This window comes from Chrysochloris asiatica, unplaced genomic scaffold (genome assembly GCF_000296735.1).
Source record: "Chrysochloris asiatica unplaced genomic scaffold, ChrAsi1.0 scaffold00191, whole genome shotgun sequence".
NCBI classification, from domain to species: domain Eukaryota; kingdom Metazoa; phylum Chordata; class Mammalia; order Afrosoricida; family Chrysochloridae; genus Chrysochloris; species Chrysochloris asiatica.
The window spans coordinates 3,210,738-3,228,981 of NW_006408709.1; the positions used below are offsets into that span (position 1 = coordinate 3,210,738).

Here is an 18,244-nt window from a genome sequence, read left to right on the forward strand (position 1 = left end):
CGGACCCGACTCGATGGCACTTAACAACAACAACAACAACACTACCAAAGCTCCATATATATATACATGCATACAAATAAATAGAGTTTAATAGAAATTTGGAAGACAGCTAATTGGCCAACCAATTAGAAGAGATGAAGCTTGTGCCCATTTCAAAGAAAGGTGACAGAGTGGGAAAATTATATGACAATATCATTAATATCACATGCAATTAAAATTTTACTGAAGATAATTCAGAAATGACTGCATTAGTACATCAATAAGGAGCTGTCGGAAATTCAATTTGAATTCAGAAGAGGATATGAAAGAGAAATTGTTGCAAAGAATAACAAAAAAATGTTTACTCATGCATTTTATTCACTGTGCAAAGGCATGTGACTGTATTAATCATAACAAGCTATGTATGGATAGCATTGTGAAAATGGGTTTTCCAGACATTTTAATTTTGCTAATGAGGAGCATATTGAAAGACCAAGAAGCAGTTATTCAAACAGAACAAAGGGATACTGAATGGTTTAAAATCAGGAAATGTGTGTGCTAGCATTGTATCCTTTCACCATGCTTGTTCAGTCTGTATGCTGAGTAAATAATATGAGATGCTGATCTATATGAAGAAGAACGTGGCATCAGGATTGAATGAAGGCTCATTAACAACCTGGATAAGCTGTGCAGATGACACATCTTTGCTGTAAGAGAAGAGGACTTAAAGTACTTAATGCTGGAGTTCTAAGACTACAGCCTTCAGTATGGATTGCACCTCAAAGTAAAGAAAACAAAAATCCTCACCATTGAACCAGTAAATAACATCATGATAAATGGAGAAAAAGACTTCCTTCTACTTGGATCAACAATCAACACTCATGAAAGCAGCAGTCAAGAAATTTTCTGTAGACTTCTTTAAAGTGTTAAAGAGCAAAGGTGCCACTTTGAGGTGTGCCTGACATAAGGCATAGTATTTTCAGTCTCTTGGAGTCCTGGTGTGGGTTAATGTGCTAGGCTGCAAGATCGGTGATTTAAGCTCACCAGCTGCTCCTTTGAAACACTAAACAGGGTTACTATGGATCATACTGACTTGACAGCACTTAACAACACCAATGACAACAACATATGCATGTGAAAGTTGGGAAATGAATAAAAAAGACTGCAGAAGAATCAATGCATTTGAATTACGGTGTTGGTAAAGAATCTGGAAAGAACCAGAATGTTCCTTAGAATTGATGGTGGCAAAGACTTTGTATTTCATTGTTTGGACAAGTTGCCAGGAAGTATCAGTCCTTGGAAGAGAACATCATCCCTGGTCAAGTGGAGGTTCAACCAAAAAAAGGAAGACTCACAGATGGATGAACACAATGACAACAACAGTGAGCTCAGACATAACAGTTGTCAGGGCAGGATCAGGCAGGGCTTCATTCTGTTGTGCATAGGATCATGGTGAGGCAGCTAACAGAATTGATGCTTTTAATATTTTAAAAAGCATTAATTTCATTCAGCTTCTCTAAAGAATGAATGTAAAATAGAGTTTCTTATAGCTTTGTATTTGTTGTCTAGGGTATCTATCTTTATTAATTTCATTTTTGGCAATTTCCAGTTTTTCCTGGATTCATATTCATGTCACATGACTCTGATTATTAATGATGTTTGCAGGTGTTTCTCCTTATTTTGAGTTTGGCCCCATCAGCAAATGAAGGTTCTGAAAGCTTTACGTCATTCACATCATTATGGTCATCTCTACTTTGATGAGGCAACTGTTCTTCAGTAGAATTCTGAGTGCCTTGTAACCTGAGGAGCTCTTTTTCCAGCAGTGTATCTGACAATGTGCTGCTGCTATTCATAAGGTTTAGAGTGACTAATCATTCAGAAGTAGTCCATCTCTCCTTCTTCCTAGTCTGTCTTACTATGGAAGCTCCACTGAATACTGTGCACTATGGAAGACCCTGCTGGTATTTAAAATACCGATGGCCTAACTTCCAGCATCACAGTAATATCCAAACCACCATAGTTTTGTTGTCGTTGTTCAGTGTCATCTAGTTGTCACGAGGGGGCAGTCACTTGAGAAGTGTATCATGTTTGGTAAGGTGGAGGGTCAGAGAAGAAGAGAAAGACCCCCAATGAGATGGATTGGCCAAGTGGCAGCATGGATGGACTCAAGCGTGGCAACAGTAGTGAGGCTGGCCCAGGATCGGGCAGTGTTTCGTTCTGCTGTGCATAAGGTCGCTATGGGTTGGTACCAACTCTATGGCACCTAACAACAATTGGTTCTGACTCAGAGCAACCATGTATAGGGTTTCCAAGGAAGGGATGGTGGATCTGAATTGCTGACCTTGTGGCTCAAACCGACTTTTTGGCCCTGTGCTTGTCTTACAATGCCACACCAGGACTGCCCATAGCTTTATAGTTGATGAGAAAAGATAAGCAATAAAGTAATAATTAACTTATATTAAGAAAATAGCACCATAGATATATACCCATGTTTGAAAGTTCATTTTAAATCACTTTGTTTTTAGGAAAGATTTATAGTAGTACCTGTTTTGCTAATTGAAGAGGACATTTGCGTTTACGATATAGGCAAAAAGTGAAGCTAGCATTCACCACTTTTGCAACAAGTTGTAAAAGAAGCAGCATATACCTGGAACAGCAAGAGTGGTGCTACTAAGCTCCTTTACTTGCATTGTGTTTGTGAACATCATAGTGTTGATTTAGGTTTTAAATGTTCTTTCATATGGTATATTTTGTTTCTGGGGACACTAAAAAAGTCTTTCATGTTACTAATGGTGAATGATTTTTGCTTCACATCATTTTGACTTATTTAAAGTTTCATAGGCGCTCTAGTGTGGCATGTAGAATAATCGCTGGACCTTAAGAAGGTCGATTTGAACCGCAGGGCCGGCAGTCCAGACTCACCAGCCGCTCCTCAGAAATACTATACATGGTCGTTGTGAGTTGGAACTGACTGACTGGCTGGCACTTAGGGAAGCCAGTACATACACAGTTAATAATTAAGTAGTGAATTATTTAGTAGCTACTAATAGTACATGTGCTTCTAGACCCTAAATTATAAAGATTTTAAAAAAAAATTTTGTTTTTAAAGTTTGATCTTTCATACCCCGTGTTTTAACCATTCCAAAAGGGTAATCATTGGCATTGTGCTTCATACTTTAGTCTAACAAATAAAATAGAAAAAAACATTTGGATGTAATTAAAGAACAAAGAAACAAATGGACAGAGAGCAATCCTTTCTGAAAATAAAGAACAGTTGGCTCACCCTAATTATAACCATCTTGATTTTTTTGTTGTTTTTTTCTATGTATAAATTGGACTTTTGGTGAAAAAGTAACCTTTAGCCTAATTAGGAAAATTAAATTCATTGCAGATTTTGGAAATGACTCGATGTTCTTCCTTATACTTATTCTCAAAAGTGAGTTGCTTTTGGCCATGTATTGCTTTTTTGACATAGTTAGAGTTTTCTTGTGATTTCCTAATATTAAATATCTTATATCGAGCATCATTTAAATGAGGATGCGTTGATGTAAATTGGAGATCTGATTAGTAGCAAAGATTCAACTAATTATGAGACTGGTATCAGGTTGAATTGTGCCGATGAATCTTTAGAAAATATTGAAACCTCCGGTATAATCTTAACAGTTTTGCAGTTCATTTACTCTTGCTTTTCAAACACTAAAATAAGGCCTTAAGTGCTGTCCCTACTTTTATAAATCCTCTCATAGTTAATGCAGGTTATGGAAATAAGACATATTTGTTTTTCCAGTAGCAATGACTATAGTGAAATATAAAAGATATAGTACTTTTTAGCTTTCCTGCCCTCCTACCTTTCCCACATTTTTATCATGAATATCTTCATTTACTTTGTATTTATATTTTTTAGGAAATTATAATTGACCTTTATAATTATATATTTCCTTTGCAAAAGAGTGAATACACCTAACCTTTCTGATAGGTGTATTGTATATGGTCTTTTTGCTCAAAGATAGATGTTTTTTCTTGTTGTTGTTATTTTTTAATGTATGTGTATATATGTATATTATTTGAGAGTAGCTAAACAAAAATATGCCACAGAAAAATGAGGAAAGGAAGGGACTATAACTTTCAGTGTCAAAAGTCTTTTGAAACATTACTTGATTTTATATTCATTGCAAAATTTCTGGGGTTTCCTGTGTTAATTTTCCTTTATGTTTTCTTTGATCACCTCACCCTCTAAGCAAGCAACTAAAACCTCAAAATTGAAATAAATTCTGTAATTACCTGTTGAGATATCTAACTAACTCATAAGTACCTATTGGGTAAATAGGAGTTTGAAGCAAGATCAGTTAAAAGAGGCCAATTTCTTTAGTAATGTTTGTCTTAGTTTTTGTTGTTGTTGTTGTTGTTTTTTAGTGTCTAAACCATCACTAGCAATTTACTTCTGACTCCTAGTGATCCTATAGAATAGAGTACAACTGCTCCATACAGTTTCCAAGGCTGTAATCTATGGAAGCTGACTGTCATACCTTTTTTCCATAGCGGCTGGTGGGCTTGAACTGCCAAAGCTTTTGTTTAGCAGTCAGTTGCTTTAACCATTGTACCACCATTTGAGTGTGTAGCACTAGAAGTTTTGTTTGATTAACATAATGTTGGAAACTTACCGTGATTAGAATAACTAGAATGATACTATTTTGAACTCTGAATTATGTTGTAAATCATGTAAAAATTTACAGAATTTGAGATGGAAATTTAGAATTTTTCTTTTATTCTAATCCATTGCTTGTACTGTCACTACTTCTGTATAAAATAGAGATTTGATTATGTTTCTCTTCTTTTTAGTTCCCGTGACTCCCCATTCCTTACAACAGTAGCTCTCTTATTTAGAAAAACGCAGTTGACTTATGCAAGGTGCTTCTAAAGTTTGTCCACATCTGGAATCCATCATCAGATCATTTGATTTTTAGGGAGGGCTGGGAAGGTGTGACAAAATTTTATCCATTGAGTCAGATGCCTCTTTGTGTCCTTCCCCAAGCAAACTGTCATGCAATTTTCTCTTTTCACCTTCTCATTTGTACTGTTGTTGTTGTTAACTGCTGTCCAGTAGGTTCCAACTCATAGCTACCCTACATAGCGTTTCCAAGGAGCGACTAGTAAGCTTGAACCTCTGACCTTGTGGTTCAAACTGAACTTGCTGTCCAGTGCATTAACCTGCAGCGCCACACTAGGACTCCCCTCATTTGCACTAACCATGTCAAAGTATTTATTATACAAATATTTTGTTCTTTTTCACATCTCTTCATGTTTGTACATGTTTTTCCTATAGCCTTTTCCTCCCCTGACCTCCCTTTCCTTCCCTCCACTCTAGATCTTTCATCTCCTGAACAACTTCTTACCTTTCTAGATTCTGATGGCAAATTGTTCCAGTATAGATAGTCACTATGTCTTTTGTGTTTTGAATTTGTATTCTATTATGATTGTTTTTAGGTAAACATGTCTGCCATTAGACAGTGAGATCAATAACCTCATTATAATCTATTAGAAATGTGCATGTACATTGAGTTTATGAATATTGTTTTTGGGGCCTTGATAAGTTGAGGGAGTGGTGACCACAAAAGCACAGTTAGATACTATGTATCCTTTTATTTGTCTAAATATCCATTCCAGTTAAAACTTTTTTGAGTATGTATATTGAATTTTCCCTTTCATTTTCCCCCTTGTGTCTACAGAAGAAATCTCACAAAACTCTCCCTCATCTTCAGTCATATGCTGGCAGAAATCAAAGCAATCTTTCCCAATGGTCAATTCCAGGGAGATAATTTTCGTATCACAAAAGCTGACGCCGCTGAATTCTGGAGAAAGTTTTTTGGAGAAAAGTAAGAAAAATTGTTCTTATTGTTTGGATAAAACTTTGAAGGGTAATATAGTCCTGCCTCCCTTTCCACATGGTGTAGATTTTATGTGTGTAATTTGGGAATATATTTGAGTGTTTTGATTAGTAATTATTCTGTTTAAGCACTAAATATAAGTTTCATACATTATATGATATTGTAAAGTATCAGTTTATATGTTATGTGCCATGGAGTCGGTTTCCGAGGCTATAAATCTTTATGGAAGCAGAAAGCTTCATATTTCTCCCATGGAGCCGCTGGTAGTTTTGAACTGCTGACTGTGAGCTTAGCAGCCCAATTCGTAACCACTACGCTACCAGAGCTCCTTATCAGTTTATATAGTATTTGTTTAACAAGGATTTTTAAAGTTTAATATGTGAGAAGCTTGTTAATTACTGTATGCATTTTTTTTAACTTTAACAAATTTTAAATACTATTTGGTGCAAGTCTACACAGCAAATTAGATTCACATTTTACCATCTCTGTGCATATTGTTCCTTGGAGGCCTGTTAACTGAAAAGTTGGTATATTAAACTCACCAGTTCTCCACAGAAAGATGAGGCTGTCTTCTCTCATAAAGATTTACAGTCCCGGATATCCTAAGGAGTAGCTCTACTCTGTCCCATAGGGTTTCTAGCAGTCAGAATCAATTCCATGGCAGTGCGTTGGTTTTTTAGTGTACATAATGCTCAGTAACATTGGTTACATTTTTCACAGTGTGTCAGTATTCTCATTTGCATTCTGATTATTCCATTTTCACTAATATAGCTTTCGTGTTCTACTCCTTCCCTAGGCACCCCCACCCCCACCCACATACATATACTTATTTTCTCATCTTTAAGGTAAATGTTGACTGTTAGATCTTATATAGATGAATTTTAAAGGAGTTGGAGTGCTCATGAGTGATATTGTTTATGTTATGAGCCATTCTTTTATTATCTGAAAGGTGAAATCTGGGTGCGGTTTTAGTAAATGTAAAGGGTATCTAGGCGTTCCTGTAATCTCTGCTGGCCCAATAAGTCTGACATTTTTTTTTAAGAACTTGAGTTTTGTTCAACTGGACCACAAGGTTGTTTTGAGCTGCAAGGTCGGCGATTCAAACTCACCAGCCAATGCTCAGAAACCCTATACAGGGTCGCAATGAGTCAGAACTGACTCCATGGCGCTTAACAACAATAAAAACACTCTCCATTTTGACCAGGGACTATCTATTGTGTCTCTGGTCAGAATAGAGAGTGATGGTTTGCTGTTGTTAAGTGTCATTGAGTTGTTTTCGACTCATTTTGACTCCGTATAGGGTTTCATAGGCTGTACATCTTTACAGGAACAGAAAACTTCATCTTCCTCCCATGGAGTGGCTGGTCGAACTGCTGACCTTGTGGTTAGCAATACGAACGCATAACCCGCTACACCAACAGGTCATAATGTCATTAATATATGGATTGCTCACATGGTTTTCAAGAGGGTCACCTTGTTTTGCTGGTACCACAAACCACAGAGAATTATGCTTTGGAAACATTTTTTTCTTCCCTCTTATTTATAAACACCAACATCAAGAATCTGAAATTTCTGTTCTACCAGTACTTTAATGAAATCCTATTAGATCAGACCATTGAGTGAAAAACTGATGTGACGTAAACTTTCACCCATTTCACGAAATTGTTAGATGCTGTTGAGTCAGTTCTGACCTTATATACAACAGAATTTTTAATAAAAAGTTCAACAACAACAACAAAATGGAAGGTTCTTGAAATACTGATGAAATATTTTTCCTATTTGCCCAACTTTTTATAAACTCTGTGTCCTTTTTTTTCAGAATTGAGAAAGCAGTTGAATTTGTCTTTAACTTACTTACATTTGGACTGAGCACCAAATGTCAAGCTGCTTTTAAATATTTTACATATGTTTATAGTCATCAAGGAGTCCTGGTGTGGTGCTGTGGGTTAATGCATCAGTCTGCAAAGTCAGAATTGCAGACACTTATATATAGTCATCAAAGTTAAAGATTCTTTTGTTAGATCATTGGAGCAACCATGTTTTTATTCACAATGACATTTCACCTTGTAGTTCCATACTATTTTATTGAATATAAGAACAAATAAATAAATGATGTGCCCTTTCAAACAGTTGATTTCCTTTTTTTAAAATTATTTGCTAATACTGTTTGTGTTTTCCCATAACTTAGTTCTCATATTGAAGCATTTCTACCATTTATCCCACTACACAATGAGGCCATGTAAGAATGCTTTCATTTGACCAAACCAGTGCTTTTAAATGGAAAGCAGCATTGTTTCCAGAAACAGAGAGATTAGTTCTAAAAATGGTCAAACAGATAATGATTTTTATAAATCAGCTTTTAATTTAGAACTATTGTTGTTTTCTTTATAAAAGGAACAGACTCAACATATGAAAAAAAATAGAGTTGAATTAAAGTTGGATCCTGCTGCTCAAAGGACTTAAAAAAAAAGACTTCTAAAGGCAATTTTAGGACTGAGATTTCAAAAAACTAGCGAAAAGACAAAAAACAAACTTTAGCCATCATATGCCTAATGCCTCATTTTGGTTCTTCTCTGCCATTTTGAGAACGTTTTTGAGAAGAGCTCGCCTTCCCTTCTCAGGGCCCTAGACCAGTGATAGACTCTAGGAGCCCTACCTGAGGAAATGAATAACACGTGGTGTCAGGAAGGCGCCCTGGTGATGCTGCAGGATAAGCACTGGCCTGTTAACCATAAGGTCAGCAATTGGAACCCATCATGGAGAAAGATGAAGCTGTCTGCTCCCATAAAGATTTTTTGTCACAGAAATCCTATGTAGGATTGACTCGATGACAGTGGGTCTAGTAGTCTGTCAGGTGGTACGAATGGGTAAGTGCTCGATTACTTGCTGAGATGGAACCTACCCAGAGGCACTAGGGAGACAGTGCTGGTGATCTCTTTCTGAAAGGTCACAACTTTGTGGAGCCCTATGAAAACCTTCTGGAGCAGTTCTACAAAGCACACATGGGGGTCAGCTTGAGCTTAAATAGACTCCATGGCAACTGACAACAACAGTGAATCAGGGCAGATTGGTTTGGAAGTTCACATTATTAGATTTGTATGCAAATTCATTTACTCTTTTAATAGTGCAGTCCTGAGTTTGCTTTCTTGGTCTGTTAACACAGGATATAGTAGAAACATCTAAAAAGGAGAAATAACATTATTGAGTAAATATCTTTCAATAGCATTTTCAAAATAAAACCATAGTAGTTTATAATCCATAAACTTTAATCATGAGGATCAAAAAATGCTGTTAAAAAATAAATAAGTAAATAAATAAGGCACAGTAATGTGATTGGACAGTCAGTGTTCAAGCAAGTCAGGTAGCACTTCCCTTTCTACTATGCTAAGCACTTCTTGGCATTTAGACATGAATTTCCAATCAAATTAAAATTCAGCAAGCACCATATATTATGACTTCTGAATCTTCTTATGTGTATTTTCCTCCGCATTCTTACTTAACTTCAAGTTCTCTGGATTACTGCATCAGCCTCAAACTGGTTTTCCTATCTTCAGTAACACCCACCCTATTCAGTTGTGTGACCAGTGAGGTTTCTAAAAAAGCAAAGCTAATCTCAATCTTATGTCTGAAGTTCTTTCATGAATTATTATTGATTTTGAGGTAAAGTCTAAAAATCTCATTAACATGACAAGGCTTTAGGAACTGTTTTTTTGTTTTTTCTTTTTAACTATATCTCTGTACTCAACTTATCCTCCAATAAGCAAAAAGAAATGCTCAACACTCCATCAGTTTTTTCACACTCCATTGTCTTTATTTCTTTCATTTGTTTCAGTTGCTTGGGCAGTTACCAAGGCCCCACCCTTGCCTTTTTGTAAATTTCCTTAAATGCCCTAATCTGAAGGAGCTCTGGTAGCATATTGGTTATGAATTGGGCTGCCAACCTCAAGGTCAGCAGGTCAAAACTGCCAGCTGTTCCACGTGAGAAAAGATGAGGCAATCTGCTCTCACAAAGATTCACAGCTTCAGAAACCCTATACAGGGTCCCTATGAATCGGAACCAGCTCCACAGCATACCACCACCACCACCCTAATACCCTTACCACCAGATATCCTTACTTTGTGATGCCAGGTACCTGTGCTCCATTCTGTCTTACTAGACTGCAGTTCATGGCTGACATTACTGTACTTCCCAACACACTAGACTGACTCAGGGCAAGAAGCTTCTTTTTTGTTTCTGTAGTCTGACACATTTTCTGGAAGATGTAGAGACTACTCATAAATTTTAAGTGTATGTGAATAGTTGAATTGACATGGGGCTAGGTGGATAATGTCTATTTCTGCTTATAATCTGAAATGGTTTATTATCTTCAAATTGATTTTCTTTTGCGTGAGTTCCTATTCCTTTGACTATTCTCTTCACTTTCCTTTCTTTTCTACTTTTTTTTTCCTTCAGTTGTAATTTGAAGGGGAAGTATTGCTTTCCTTTAGTATTTTTCTCCATGAGACTGAAATATGAGATACAGCACAGTCCTTTTTACACAAGTAGGTAAAAGTAATTTACTTGTCTTGGTAAACAATAGCTGTCAATGCACTTTAATCACAAAATAATTTCCCAAATGTTTGATATAAGCAAGAAAACAGCCAATGGCGATTTCTCCTTTGGTACTGAGTGACAGTCTGCTTTTGGTCCATTTTGGATCCTTACTCTACATGATCCCAAACAAATTTTTTTCTAGGTAGATGTGTGCTTTTACTAGCATTTCCCTATTCCATGTAAGACAGATAATTCAGGTAAGAATGGGGATTGCCTCTTAGTTTCTCCTGCCAAGATTGCTGTATGACTGGTAATACAGGTATCAGGAAATTATGTCCTGAGTCCCTCAGATTTTAGAAAGTCATCTGTCTCTCTGTAGTCCAGAGAAAGAGATGCCTGACTTGTGTTTAAAACTTCCTACCCATGGCACATTTCAAAGGGAAATGACAGAAGGATGTTTAATATGCTAATATTTATAGGCGCTTCTCACATGCTAGAAAGCTTTGATACTGTTGTTTTTTCTTAAAGGGTTTACTAAGATGTAATTCACTTAACCACATAATACATTCATTTAAAAACTATTGTATAACTCAGTGAATTTTAGTATATTCAGTTACCCAAACATCACCATAATCTAATTTTAGAGTATTTTCGTCACCCAAAAAAATAAATAAAAATCCTTGCAACTCTTAGAAGTTACTTCCCATTCTATCCTGGCAACCACTTGTCTGCTGTTTCATACATTTGCCGATTCTGGATATTTCATACAAGTGAGATTATACAACATGTGATCTTTTGTGACTGGCTTTTTTCACTCAACATGTTTTCAAGGTTCATCCATGTTATACCAAAATTTTATTGTATGGTTATACCATACTTTATCCATTCATCATCATTAGTGGATATTTGAACTGTATCCACATTTGAGCTATTATGAAAGCTGTTGTCAACGTTTCATGTATACATTTCTTTTTTCTTAGCTGTATACCTAGGAATGGAATTGCTGTGTCATATGGTAAACATATTTACTCTTTTGAGAACTGTCAATTTGTATTCCAAAATACCTTTACCATTTTACATTTCCACCAGCATTGTATGAGGATTCCGATTTTTTCACATTCTCACCAACATTTAACATTAGTACATTTTTGTTTTAATTATCATAGAGGGTGTGAAGGACTAGGTTCTTGTGGATTTCATTTGTGTTTCCCTGGACGTTAAGCAGCTTCTCATGTATTTACTGGCCATTTTCTGTACTGGTTTTTGCTTCTTACAGAAACTTCTGATATATCCATAAAAATTTCCAAAATTCAGTGTATATTTTTAGTGCTGAGGATTGTTCGGATGCTTTTTTCTTTGCTTTTATGACATGCCGTACTCCACGTGCTATTATTTTCCCCAAGTTCTGTACATACAAACAACCCAACTTGTCTTTTAGCTGCCCATCATTGAGCCTAAACTCAGTTAAACACATGGAGGTTTAGAAAATCCTTCAAAATAATGCTAGAGATAAGACTTTGCTAATGCAAGTGTTTTTCTAACTCCTTGAGCTGCATATTGCTTTGGGTAATATCGTCTGGATTGTATCCTCTTCCGTAGCACTTTTGTTTCTTTTGAATTCTTCCCTTGCCCAGTCCTTCTGGTATTTGCGATCTGAATCATTTGGGACCTGTCGAATTGCTTGCAGAATCCTTCTTTACAGAAGGAGAACCTGTTATCTTCTTATGAATTGCTTTAGCGTTAGTGTCATAGGGGGTAAGCCGGAAGCGACCATGACCGCCAAACAGCAACCCCCACCAGAGCAACTGCCGTTTTCTACTTTTTGACACCCCTTTTTAAGTCTGGTTCTGAAATCCCTTTATCTGGTATCTCATTAGTATACACCTTCTCACATGTTCAACTTTCAGTACTGTCTACTTTGTGTTTCTGTTGTACTTTAGTTAAATAGAACTAAAGGATGACTGAATCCTCCCAGCCACCCTGCTAGAAAAAGATTTGGTTGTATGTTCTCCTTAAAAATTATAGCCAAGTAAGCCCTATGGAGGTGCTTCTTTCATGTCACATGGGCTCACTGTGAGTCAGAATCTATTTGGCAGCACCCAACAACAATTGTAATACAGTTAAATTTATATGGAACTAAACATATCTTCCATGCTCAAACGTGAAGCTCCTTGATGGCTTTTTATTTAAAAAATTAGTAAAGCCAAACACATTTATTAGGTCTAACGCTGTGTTCAGTACTTTGACATATACAAAATCATTTTCAATGTAATCTTCAACAGTCTTTAAAGGGTTTTCAAATGAGTCTTTTGGAAAATATGTTCATAAAACTTCTCAGTAGTTGTTGGTTGGATGTGTGAGTGAATGCTTGTACTTTTCTAGCATTTAGGCTGTCTCTTTTATTTGTGTTTTTGGTTTTGGTTTTCTTTAGTCAAGTTGAATTCTTTGGTTTTGCTTTTTTAAAAAAAATCATGGAACATTTTTGTCCTTTAACTTCAGAATTTGGGTTTAAAAATCCATCTCTCTTATGATCCTTTCCCTTATTATTACAACTGGATCTTTTACTTCTTAAATGCCTTTAAGGTCTTGTGTATCCTATAATTTTATTATTTTTTTAAGAAATTGCTTTATTGAAATGATTTGTTTACTTATTTCCCATTAAATTATGTTGTTGTTGGTTTTCAAGGGCCGTTGAGTTGTTTCCAACTCATAGCAACGTGCATAGATTATCTGAGGAGGGGCTGATGGGTTTGAACCACTGACCTTACAGTTAGCACATCCAGTGCTTATCCTAAATCATCACACCAGGACTATAAGCTCTATGAAGTCAGGCTTATTTATATTTGTGTTTCCTAAAGTATCTCAGCATAATATCTCACATATATACTTTCCAAAGACTGTTATTAATGTAACCCAAATGAGTTACACAGAGCAATGTGGAAGATCATGTGTATGTTTGTGATAGAGGGAGGGCTTGTTTGCTTGCTTGAATGGGAGGTAGTGTGGTTGGTAATTATATACGCTGCATCCTTTACTAGCTCTGTGTCTTTGGACAAATGCATTTATTTCCTCATTTATAAATTATGGATGATAGTAATACAACCAAGCATCTAGGATTGCTCTAATGGTAAAATGAACTATAATTTACTGTAAGGCAGTTAGAACAATGCCTGGCATGTAATAAGCGCTCTCTTGCAAACACAGTTTAAATTTTTAAATGCTGATCCAAACTTTTTTGAGTATACATATTAGTTATAAACGCTATAGGTAATATTAGACCTTATATGATCAAATGATGTAGAAGTATAACCTCCACAATTATTGTTTTCAAAAATTGTGTACCTCCCTATACAGAATTACAGTAGAATTTCAGAAACTGCCCTCCTTACTGTAGGAAGAAAAAATGAGCTGTTTAAAGCTCACTTCAATTAGTTGCTTCTACCTTTGATTACCTGGGGAAGTGGTACAGACCTTTGGTTTCCTGTATTTTCTTTTCACTTTTAATAAGAAAGAATGGCCAATTTCTTTACTGCTTTAGTGGGTAAAAATTTCTAACATAATTTGTCTGTATTCCACTTAATAAATAAAAATGAGATGTATAATAGTACTTGCAGAACGAACTTTGGAAAGAAAGAAGAAATTGAATAGAACGCAAACCCATTTTTTCCTCTCTCTCTTTTAAGATGAAATATTTTCATATCATTAAAGAAACAAAACTTAAGACATTTATTGCAGCTGTTTTGTTGTACCAAGATCTTAGATAGAAAAAAAAATTATGGTAATTTTCTACTTATAAGTAGTATGCATTCAAATTGGGGAAGTCAGTTTTCAAGGATGAGAAATATTTAAAATTGGTTTTGTACAGTTAGCAAAGTGCCTAAGGAATGTCACAAATAGTCTGTTAATTACTTACTCAGGGAGTTGGTATTTGAATTAGATGTGTATGTGTTTTTTAAAAAAATCTGGAAATCTGTTCGTTTATGAGTGATGTGAGTGGCCACCGAAAGAAAGAAAGGTGTGCTTTAACCTCAAGGTAATGCATGACTTTCATTTTTCTCTTTTGAACTTTTTTTTTCTTTTTCCCCATTTACTTAATCCATTGTTGTGAGTTGATGGATAGCAGTAGAATTGCTCCATGGGGTTTCCAAGGCTATACTTCTTATGGAAGCAGATAATCTTTCAGTCTCAGAGTGACTTGTGGGATTTAACTACCAACCTTTTCATCAGCAGCCAAACATTTCAATCACTGTGCCACCAAGTCTCTTTCCCTTTTACTTATATAGCGTACTGATATTAATCTCAGTAAAATTACCATGGTTTAGGTTCTCATTCTCAGCCATGAACCTGATGTTTAAATAGCATGTTTGGAGGATATAGCTAAATTAACTGAGCTTATGAATTCATCTATAATCCAGAGTAATGATTTTGCAATTTATAGTGATAACAACAACAAAAGTGCAACTATCAGGCAGATGAGAATGCTTGTGACATGGTATATATATTATATGTGAAGCCATACTATACTCAGAACATACTTTGGTGAACATGGAGTTAAAATATGAGGTGATAGTTTATGATCAACAATAGCTACTGCCCTAATTTAAGGACTAGAGTACTTGAAACTCTTTGGCAATCTTGAAATATGCTTGGAAATGTTTCTGTTTCTGCCCTTAGTACATTCTTATATGCTTAGTTGGGCTTTTAAAACTTTTAAAAATACTTGTGAGTACCCATTGATGAATTTTAAGTAGGAAAGTAGTCACATTTGCATTTAAGATGGGTCACTTATACTGCCATGTGGATGTGTTTGCAATGGTCTCTAAACCCATTTAATGGTATATCCTTGTTCCTAATTTGCTACTGAATACTTCTTGACTACACAATTACCACCTATCTCTTCCTCCCTCCTTCCTTCCCTCCCTCCTTTTCTCCCTCCTTTCCTCCCTTTATCCATCCCTCACTCCCTCCCTCCATCCATCCTTCCATCCATCTATCCATATATATGCATACATTCATATATATATATATAAATTATACATGGCTTCTACTATACAAATAAAATTTTTATGTTTCCAGAATAACAACAAAGGGTACAATAAAATGTGTGCTTTTAAATTATATGAAATTCAAATACAGTTTTAATTTGTATTCCAGCAATACCTGGAGCTTTGTTTCCTACCCATTGCCTCAATTTAGCCTGGACTTCTTTATTCAGTTCATTTGTTCTTGTTCATATATAACCTGTTGAAATGATTTAACATCAACCATTTCTTTTTGGTACAGTGACTCTGTATTTCTTCCATTTCCTTTTGATACTTTCTGCATCATTCAATACTTTGCTTGTATAATCTTCCAGTATTGCAAATCGAAGCTTGGAATTTTTTTTTTTTTTTTCTTTATTTCTTTCAGCTTGCGTAATACTGAGGGCGTACTTTTGGTTTTCTAACTCCTGGTCTTATAATACTTGACTTTATTTTCTCAAATTGCCCTTTGAAATTTTCTGTTCAACTTTTTACTTCCTTATTTTTTCTGTTTGCTTTAGTTTCTCTACGCTAATGAGCAAGTTTCAGAGTCTCTTCTGACTTTACATTTTGGTCTTTCCTTTCTTTCCTGTGTTTTCAATGACCTTTTACTTTATGTATGATATATGTTATGTAATCCTACAACTCTCATGGTTTTAGGTCATTAGTGTGTAATGCATCAAATTTACTTATTTTGAAAAATGTTTTATTGTGAATTAAGTGATAGTTTACAGGGGAGAACATTAGCTTTACATTTATCCTATCGGATATCGTATATTGTTTCATTGCCATGGTTACAACCCCCTCCATGCATCATCAACCAACCAAAGGGTATACCCTCCAAGCCTGCCCCCTGGTTGTCAGCACACAGCCCCTCTCCCTTTCTGGGTCTAAAGTTCCCAGCAGCTCCGTCTCTCCATGTCATCATCTCTGCCTCCATCTCTGGCTTCACTGCTTCTCTGGATAGGGTCCCACTCTCTGTTCTTCTCCCTTGATGGTCCCAGGGACCTCAGCTCCTAGACTGCAAAGTCAACCACTCCCCTCCTTTTGCTATAAAATGTCTGCCTTTACATTTCCAACACTCGCAGTCAGTCCTGCTAACAGTTATTCACTATTGTATCTCAACAGACCTATCCCCATCTCCTGTCATCAGTCCCGCCCAGACAGATTGGATATTACTCAGTGGAGATTCTCCCTTCCTCCATTCCCTCTGGATCTAGGTTCCCTCCTCCCCCTTCCCCCAAGTTGCCATCCCTGTCTATTCTGTGTATGGAGGGGGTGGAAATGATGCTCACTGTAAAGATTTGTTCCCTCTATTGAGCTACTGTATCCATAGGTGTAGGTCAAATTCATCAAATTGTATCAGATTACTCTTTTTTTCCTCTTCTTTCTTCTAGTTGAGCTCTGATCATCCAGTCATTGAAGCCAGGTCACGTGGGTATTATCTGCAAGTGAGGGTGTTCTTATGCACATATCCGCTCTTCATATCAGCTGGATGCTTTACTCTCCACTCTAGCCCTCTGTGGCTATGTCACTGACTCTGGGCCCAAGAGTCCCCAGGTCTTGTCACACTGATGGCCGACCAGGTCTCCACTTGGTTCACAGGAGTCTACTGAATGTTGTAGGGCTTAGCTCGTAGCTTCATTGCTATTTTTCCCTCACTTCCCCTTATTGGTGATGAACGTGGTCACCATTCAGAGCATGTGTTCCCATTGAGTTTTAGTCTTGGAAGGGGGTTCAAATTTACTTTTGAGATGATCTCTAAATTCAGGTGGGATATGGTCAAGGTCGTCTTTTGACTCTAGTGGACCTATTTTAATTTTCTTCAGTTTTAGCCTGAACTTAAATATGAGTAATTAGCTTTTCCACAGACTGTTTTCACAAATGTGCTCAATTTTGATTCCTGTGTATTTTATCTACAGAGGTCCATGTGTATAATCACCGTTTATGCTTGTTTAAAAAGGTATTTGTAACGAGTAAGTCATTTGTCATGCAAAGTTCTATCATGTGATCTCTAGTATCATTTCTATTGCCAAGGTCTTATTTTCCGTTTACTGGTTTACTGATCCTTCCTCTTTGTTTTTAGCTTTTGCATTCCAGTCACCAGTATTTATTAATACATCTTGGTGTTGTATGTTTGATCATTTTCACACTAAATAAATTGGGAGAATTCTTTAATATTATTATCATCACTGACTTTAGTGCTTGTTACATAACTTTGAATAGTAGTGGTTTTAACTGGTATTCCATGTGTTGTTGTTGCTTTTGTTAAGTGCCATTGAGTCAGTTCCAATTCATAACTAACCTGTGTAGGATTTTCAAGGCATACTTGGTTGGTTTGAACAGCCACATTATGGTTCACAGTCTGATGCTTATCCAGCTCCACACCAAAAGTCTTTGTAGACATATGGACTTTATCCTATCACAGAGAGCACTGCACTTCAACGTAGATTTTGAAATTTGCTGCTTTTGTTTTGACGTATGTGACACCATTCATCTTGAATTTGTCATTCCCAGCATAGTAAAACCATATGACTACTTTCAAGGTAGGAAACAAAAAATGGAGGGTGTGGAGTCAGTAGAAGCAAGAGGAAGACAGACTTTAAATAGGGAGCTGAATCGAGTAGCAGTACTGAGAGGCCAAGCAGGATAAAGAGTAGCGACTTCATTAGCTGTAGTTACAAAGAAGTATTTATTTTCCCTCCATCTTTTTATCCTCGCTCTCTGTTTGACCTTGTACTAGTCTCACTTATTACCAAAGATGCAGTAGACTCCATGTGATGGGTTTTGATATACTCTGAGCAGGTGCAGTGGGGTTTTTGTGT

General features: G+C 36.3%; 1 protein-coding gene across 2 annotated transcripts in view; it reads left to right on the forward strand.

Annotated features, from left to right (window-relative positions):
- Positions 1-18,244, forward strand: part of CBLB (Cbl proto-oncogene B, E3 ubiquitin protein ligase) — a 326,701-nt gene that overhangs the window by 140,864 nt on the left and 167,593 nt on the right. For both annotated transcript variants that reach the window (XM_006872287.1, XM_006872286.1), the window contains exon 3: positions 5,706-5,852. In XM_006872287.1, coding sequence (XP_006872349.1) covers positions 5,706-5,852 — 147 coding nt within the window. The remainder of the gene's footprint in view (positions 1-5,705; positions 5,853-18,244) is intronic.